This window comes from Nothobranchius furzeri, chromosome 17, assembly GCF_043380555.1.
Source record: "Nothobranchius furzeri strain GRZ-AD chromosome 17, NfurGRZ-RIMD1, whole genome shotgun sequence".
In the NCBI taxonomy this organism is placed as follows: Eukaryota; Metazoa; Chordata; class Actinopteri; order Cyprinodontiformes; family Nothobranchiidae; genus Nothobranchius; species Nothobranchius furzeri.
Window position 1 is genome coordinate 44430124 of NC_091757.1, and position 7536 is coordinate 44437659.

At 42.4% G+C, this 7536-nt stretch overlaps 1 protein-coding gene across 1 annotated transcript; it reads right to left on the reverse strand.

Annotated features, from left to right (window-relative positions):
- Positions 1-1358: 1358 nt before the first annotated feature.
- unc45b (unc-45 myosin chaperone B) lies at positions 1359-7370 on the reverse strand. Its single transcript, XM_015972523.3, has 20 exons — positions 7232-7370; positions 6737-6898; positions 6623-6659; positions 6324-6499; positions 6121-6210; positions 5833-6000; positions 5565-5730; positions 5307-5477; positions 5061-5232; positions 4656-4956; positions 4466-4560; positions 4246-4387; positions 3496-3636; positions 3288-3415; positions 3038-3104; positions 2758-2871; positions 2413-2528; positions 2204-2321; positions 1973-2128; positions 1359-1890 (listed from the first exon to the last, which is right to left on the reverse strand). Exons 2-20 carry the CDS (start codon positions 6896-6898, stop codon positions 1618-1620), a joined length of 2793 nt encoding a protein of 930 aa, XP_015828009.1. The 5' UTR covers positions 7232-7370; the 3' UTR covers positions 1359-1617.
- Between the last annotated feature and the right edge of the window lie 166 nt (positions 7371-7536).

A 7536-nucleotide genomic window follows, 5' to 3' on the forward strand; every position in this document is an offset into this window, starting at 1 on the left:
AAGTGACTGAGGAAGAGGAAGTACATCTCAGATATTTCAGGTGTGTCCTCTGTAAAACATCTCCACAATATCTTAGGGCATTCTTCATCACCAAGGCTCTGAAAATAGCTGGTCAGGGGCTTCCAACACTTCAGCATTCGGTCAATAGATAGCAGCAGAGACAGCCACTTTGTGACAGCATGCTGCAGCAGGTTACACTCATCCACTTCCACAAACTCACAGATGCTAAAGTGGCTAAAAACCTTCAACACAACGTTTTCAACATCCAGATCCAAGTTTCAGCTGCATATCTCGTGGCATTGTGCAAGATGTGTGCTAAACATTTTGCTGCAACAATGTCATTTTGAGCTTGTTTTAGCTCCTGAAAAACGCTGTTGTGATTTCCATAGTCAACACAGGTCCGGTTACATGTGCACTGACCGACATCTGAGTGGATCTTATTGTAATAAGCTGGGAGTCTTTATCCTTGTTTACATGTGCATTAGAAAACTGGCCTCTCACATAAAGTTTGCTCCACCCCGGTACAGTAGGTGGCGACATGCCCCTTTTCATGTTGGCGTTCTTCTGCTTAGCTTATAGCAACAAAAGCAGTAAACAGAGGCCGGCAGGAGTGAAGCAGACAGAACTGAAACAGTATATAGACCTACATGCTATCTGCCGTGTACAGTAGTGGTGTCTGGAGAAGGGACTGAACTTGATGGGCGTGACTTAGGCTCCCTATGGAGCGCTGTCTGGCACCTATGATAGACTGTCACTATGGTAAAGCTATGGAATCTTGCGTTACCATAGTTACAGCTCAGGTGCATTGTTTAAAATGCCTTATTAAAGCTAGAACCTTTCAGACTTCAGTATAAGTTCCATCACGAGTGAGTGGGACCTTTTCTCTGCGGTCTCTGTGTTTGCTGACTTTAGTCTTCCAGAGAGCAGCTCTAGCAGGTAATAAAAGTACCCACAAACAACCCAGCCCAACATCTGACATGTTTAGACTTTCAGATTTATCTGAAGTGTTTCCGGTGCCTTACTGGGAGACTAACATCCCTCAAGGTAAACTGGTTTTATCATTTATATAAAATACACCTGCTGGGAAAAAATAAACCCCAGGTCAGATTACAGATAAACAGTCAAGATAAAACTCATTTGAATCTGAAATATGAGTTATAAACGTACATTTCTATATCTATGCATAATGCTGCACAGCTTATCTCGTGGGAAATCTCGTGGCAGGCCAGATACGTGTGGCAAATTAAGCCTAAAATCTACTGGCAAAAGTACTTGCTGACCGAAAGTGTCTTGGCCAACCAGGAAGTATTGTGGTACTTGCTACTCAAGAGGGTCTGCTGCATCAAGAAAAAAACCCATAGCTTGTGTTTATTTTATTTTTATTATTTTTTTTGGACAAACTGGATAAAAAACATGAAACATGAAATTATTCATTATAGAAAATAATTTTTAACTCATTACACTTCCAAAGTTAAACATCTTAAAAACAGATTTATACTTTGAGAGATTATAAAAAATACTTTTGGAGGCAGATTATGAATCATTTGAAAAAATCTTTAAGGGTCTCTTCTTAACTAAAGGAAACATGTACATTAGTTCGCTGTAGTTTTTAGCACTTTAAGAAGGACCAGTGAAGGGTTTGATGAGCCCGAGGTCCATGGCTCTGATCAGACATGTGCGAGCAACATCAATGGGTTCCTGCCTCTTGGGATTATCCTCTGCTTTGCCGATCACTGAGAGGATTTCCAGCAGCTCGCTCTCAATCAGTTTTTTGGCCAGCTCATTGTCATCAGAGTTCAGCATGTTGTAGACAATAACAAGACCACGATGCTGGACCTTGGGGTTGTCGTGGAGACATAACCTCTGAAGGATCTCCAGCCACTGCACCGTCTGTTGGGAGAAAACAGTCATTCAGTTGTAGTATAGCTGCAGGTAGAGACCCTCTATTCAGATTTGCTTAGCTGCATCGTACCACTTGGGTCATTTTGGAGCAGAGCTTCTTCTCAGCAGCAGTGATCATGGCCAGAGCTCCAGCAGCAGCTATCTGAAGTTTGTCGTCATCTTCTCCACAAAGCAGCACCAGCAGCTTCAGCTTATCATTTCCATCTTCAAGGTAACGGGCTTGGACCTAGAAACACGCAGCCCAGTCTGCATCGCCTGTGTGAAGTTGACTCGAATAAAATGCTCACTTATCTATTCTCACCTCTTTACATGTTACAAGGTTGCACATGCATTCAGTAGCAGCCAGTCGGATCCTTTCATTCTCCTCAAACATGTGGTTCTCAATCTCTGCCAAAGCTTTCTCTTTAATTATTTTCACCCTGCAGGATGAACACAGCACATGGTGTCTCATCTGAAAAAGGATCAATTTTCATTTTTATTCAGCTCCACAGTTTCATGTAAGGTAGTCACCTTAGCTTTTCGCTGTAACCAGCCAAGTTAGTGAGACCCCTCAGAGCTTCGTAGTTCTGTGCTCCTTCTCTGTCCGTGTGCAGCAGGTTGACCAAAGGCCGTACCACTTCATACACCTGTCAACCAAATCAATTAAAGCTTATTTTAAACAGAATACTCCAGCCAGTCTCTGCTGAACTAAATTAAACACGACTTTTAAAAGATAAGTAACTTCATCTTAAGAGTGGAGTGAGAGTGGGGAAATGTGATGAGTCAGAAGACGGTGGGGTCTCATTACATTTCCTGTTCAGTCAGATTTCACAGACACTGAAATAAACAAAGGAAACAAAGCCATGGCGGTCTTACCCGCTCACCAGGAAAAGCAATTTCTGGGTTCGTTGCAGCTGCTATTTTAGCAAGGGCATAGCTTGCTTTCACCTTTCCTGATTCCATACCTTCAAGAGCAAGTGGAATCAGAGCCTGAGGGCAAGAGACAGAACAATGGCAGCATATTTAGGTACAGTAAAAAATGTTTCAGCTGTCAACTAACAACAAGCGGTGACACAACCGGAAATGCTTTGTTCTGAATGCTTTATGATGTACTAATGTCGGTCATATTGCTTGCTTACTTTATGTTATGACTCACCTTTCCACCACCTTGAGCAACAATTGTACCACGATCTTTGGGATCCTCTGTTAATGCCAAGAAAACCCTGAAAATGAAAGTTAAAATGGTCCAACAATGTGCATTTAATTAGGCAATCAAAGAATACTTTTAGGAAAAGGAAAAAAGCTAAACAGAAACAGGACTATTGTGTGAGGCTGGTGTTGGTGGTGGATGTGCTGGAGACATGATCAACCTCATTTTAAAATGCTGACTTATTACATGTTCTTACCTTGCGAGCAAGTCCTTGGTCTGGTCAGTCAGGATAGAACTGTCCGCTTTGACCATGACAGCAAGAGCTGACGTGACTCCTGCCTTCAGCAGCCGTTTCACTCTTTTCTCTATGAAGTCTTTCTTGTCCTGAAAATAAAGATGAAACAAAAACCCTGAAGGTGACGTTTCCTTCATAAGCTGTGGTCTGTTTCCTCTGCAGCTCTCACCTTGGGGTGTTGCTCTGGAACGTGCTGTTTAGAGAACTTGGCTAGTTGGACCATCTCGGGGATGATTTCCTTCTTGTCATAGCTGTTGGTGCAGTTCACCAGTGCACAAGCAACTGCATAGATGATTGTCTTATCCTTAGACTAGAACCACAAAGACAAAAAGATTTGGGGTATTACGTTGTGCATGAAGATAACCAAAACACTGACCAGAAGTCCGCTATTCAGGACGTGTTCCAAACAAACCAGCAGATGCTTCAAATAAACTTAAAAATGGAAACATTTTTAAAAGCCGAACAAATCAGAAGTTTTTTGCCTGACATGCAGCTTTAGTTTACCTCCTATGCTCAACAGCGACCAGTTCAGTTATAATCCCTTTGCCTCATAACACCTCCATACAAATGTAAGAATAACTGAGTAAAATGCAATCACTCTTGTAGAGCTTCTGCATGTTTTACATGGGCTTCACTGGTGTTGCTTATTCTCCATCACTCTTTTATTTTAAGTCCATTAACAGCAGAAACTAGAATTTGCTTGAACATCTCATCGTTTGCCAATCTCCATTATTTTACTTTTCCATAGTTAGTTCGTTACAAGCTGAGAAAAACAGTTCCTCTGAGCGCCACTAGAGGGATCCTGAATCCCACTGTTTGAGAACCGTGTGTGTTTGCACAAAGTCAGCGTGGAAATGAATTCCCAGTCAGAACATTGAGGCACACCGGGGTTTGTGTGAGTGAGGTTTCATATTTGTACCTTAGCCAGTTCAAACATTGCTTTCAGTGCAAGCTCATCTTCCACAAAGTCGTCTTTCACGTCAGCATCATTAGTCAGATAAGCCAGACCTTCAACGGCCCACTTCCTTGTTTTGGAGTCAATCTGAGGATTACAGAGCCACCTAGAAAAGCAGAAAGCAACACGTTTAAGTTATTTGTATTCAATTAAAGTCCTTCAAACGATCAGCGTAAGCTCTCACTTCCGGCACTGCTTGGCCAGCTTCTCTGTGGAGCCTTCAGCAAACTGCCTCAAGCTGTAATCATCACCTCCTGCTGAACCCAGTTTGCAGAGACCCTGCAGAGGACAGGGACATGAGTACAGAGGACAGATTAAACTTATGTGTGTCTGAAAATCCAAGTTATGCTCTCTTCTGTTCCTGCTGCACTCACCACTAGAGCACGGATTTTTATCTTCTCGTTCTTTGTCTTCTTGTAGATGTCCTTCAGCAGAGACACGCCGTTAGTTATGAAGAAACTGGCACGGCTCATCTTTGTGGAGGCGTGGATCAGCGCCTCTACAGCCACCATCTGGTCCACCTCACGCTCAGAGCCGCACAGTGCCACCATCATCTCCATGATGCCCTGCTGTCCCACCAGAGAGTTCCCAACATCGAAGGGACCTTGCAGCAGTCCTGAGATGGCGTTGATAGCATGGAGGGTCTTGTCCATGTTTTGAGGGTCAATTTTGGATCTGTGGCAAAGAAGTTGAGTAATAAACAAACTCACATCAGTTGATGGAACATCTTAACCAAAGTGCTTTGAATTTAAACTGGATGATCTTTTAAAAGGACATACTTGATGTATTCATTACAAACGTCCTTGAAGTTTGTCCTCTCCGGGTCACATTTGAGATCATCGTAGAGTTTGTTGAGAAGCACACTAGCAATCAGCTGTGTGTTCTCTGTCAAGGGCAGCTGGTCCGGCAATTCAGGAACCTGACCGCAAACCTTCAGGATTTTCTTCAGACCTGGAGAACAAACATCAAGTCGGTAAATCTAAGAAGCACTCAGAGAGTAAAGAGACTGAAATGTCTGGACTCACCATGATCTATAGTGAAGAGGGTCTTGGAGTGGTCTTTCTCTTTCATGTCTTTGCGGGGTACGTTTTTGCTCAGCAGGTTTAGAGCCTGGTCTCTGCCATGGCCAGACACCTTTTTGTTTCCAATCATCTCCAGAAGAGCAAGAAGAATAGTTCTCAAATCTTTTGATGCATCTGCAGTAAGAGATTACAACATCTGTCTTGAATAAAATGTCAATTGCAATGTCTGTTTTTGAAGGGGACATTTTTCTTTCTTCCTACCCAACACTAAAGAGGCTTCCTTCCCATAATCCCTCATATCTGCACCAGTGAGGGAGTCGTTGATGCATTGAAAGAGGTTGCAGGTTGCCAGTGCAATTTCTTCATTGTCAAGTGCCATGATGCTGCAAATTTTATCAACCCCAACCAGGTTAACAACAGCCATGGCCTATTTCAGAAACCAGGAGGAAAGATTTAGAATATTCCATTCAAACAACACTTTCTCCAAATGTTTTGATGTCTTCCTATGTTAGCATGCATTTGAACTCACTCGAGCTTTGTGCCCCGTGCACAGTCCTGACAAAGTCCGAACAGCAGCCAGGATCATCTCTGGTTTTCCCGTCTCGATCAGCTTGAGGAGCAGAGCCACTCCGTTGCTCTGGAAGATTTTCTCTGCTCCTGCATCTTCTCTTGACAGCACAATCAAGTTGTTGGCAGCCTAGAGATTAAACAGAAAAAGTAGTTGTGTCAGAACTGGCAGTGAGGATGTTATCCACCAGATGCATGCAAGATGTCAGTTCTGTTCAATTATCTGATGCGAGTTGCACAGAACACCCACTTTTTCTGTCCTTTCTTTGTCCATTTCCTCATCAAGGAGAATGTCAAACATATTTTGTACCCTTGAGTCTGTGGAGAATGTTGTCTTAAGCTGAGGAGATAAAAGAATGAAAATATGAGTCAAATTTGCACCAAACCCTAACCCGTCCTGGTTTCATGCAGAGAGTAATGCTAAAAAGTCTGTGCAGCTTTTAAAGTTATGACCTTGGCCTGGATTTCTGCTCCCAGCCTGCGGAGAGTTTCCAGGAAGGTCTTGTTCTTCGGTTCAAGGGTTGCACATCTCTGCACATCTTTGAAAGCCATGTCCAGTTTTCCAAGCTTCTCCAGAGCCTGACAGCGGCGGTACATGGCTTTTACATCTTTTGCATCTTCATCAATTGCTGTGCAACAGTGATGATAAGAGTCATGATGAGTTTGAGGAGATTTTCTTTTTTCTGATTTAGGGTATAATGCATCTATTGAATTTCTAAAAATTACTTAAATTTCTCAAATTTTCCATCTACCTTTAGTTGCATCAGACACCGCATTTGCATAGTTTTCCTGTGGAAAAAAAATATGTTTAAAAGCACGTTTAAATCTGCTCCACCTATGTGGAATGGGTTTGTCACATGTCTTACCTTCTTTAGGTAGCATGCTGATCGGTTCCTGTAGATGACAGCCAGAACTTTTTTGTCCTGACACACTTTGATAGCGTTGGTGTAACATTCAATGGCTTTGTCAATATCTCCTGCCTGAAAGTGTTTATTTCCCTCATCTTTTAACTGGACTGGATCTCCCATCTAAAAGAAAACATCAAACATTCGATAAACATTCTTTATACTATTTTGTTATTTCAAATAAGAGAAAATCTTAAATGTTTGCAACCTCAAACAGATTGCGCCTTTTACTAGACCTGAAATAATCATGATCCGTCACCAATATGGTTAATCCTTTGATTTCGTTCTGACCCTGTCGCCTAGAGCTATGCATGTGCTGTCTGATTGAAATGGCCTCCATTCAAGCCTTATTTGGGCATCGTCTCAAACCACCACTCTGACCATTACAACAATTTCAGATGTCCTATTAAAACATATGCTTCTCCTACAATTAGGATAACAAAGGTTCTGGTGTACCTTCAGAATAGGGTTAGATGTGTCTCCTCCGTTGTCCTTTGTGTGTCTCGTAGATGCTCTGGATCTTCAGTCACTTGTGCTTCAACAGATTTGTTCTATCGTCTGAAACCTTCCCCCAATTTCTACCTCAGTTATATTTATAGGACATGTCAGCAAGGTGGGGCAGAGCAAATGTGAGCCCACGATGACACAAAAGGGTTCCACCAAAACCCACCAAACGCTTGAAGGAGGCCTGTGTTCTCTAAGTACTTAAAACACTTAATTACAGCAGTGAAATCTAAATTCTGACTCCGATTTTTATTTTA

Excerpts from the sequence above, each read along its gene's own strand:
- unc45b (XM_015972523.3), bottom strand. The coding sequence starts at position 6,898 with ATGGGAGATCCAGTCCAGTTAAAAGATGAGGGAAATAAACACTTTCAG. Across the intron at positions 6,500-6,622 it reads GGTGTCTGATGCAACTAAAG|CAATTGATGAAGATGCAAAA; the intron begins GTAGATGGAAAA and ends ACTGTTGCACAG. Across the intron at positions 5,478-5,564 it reads GGAAGCCTCTTTAGTGTTGG|ATGCATCAAAAGATTTGAGA; the intron begins GTAGGAAGAAAG and ends CTCTTACTGCAG.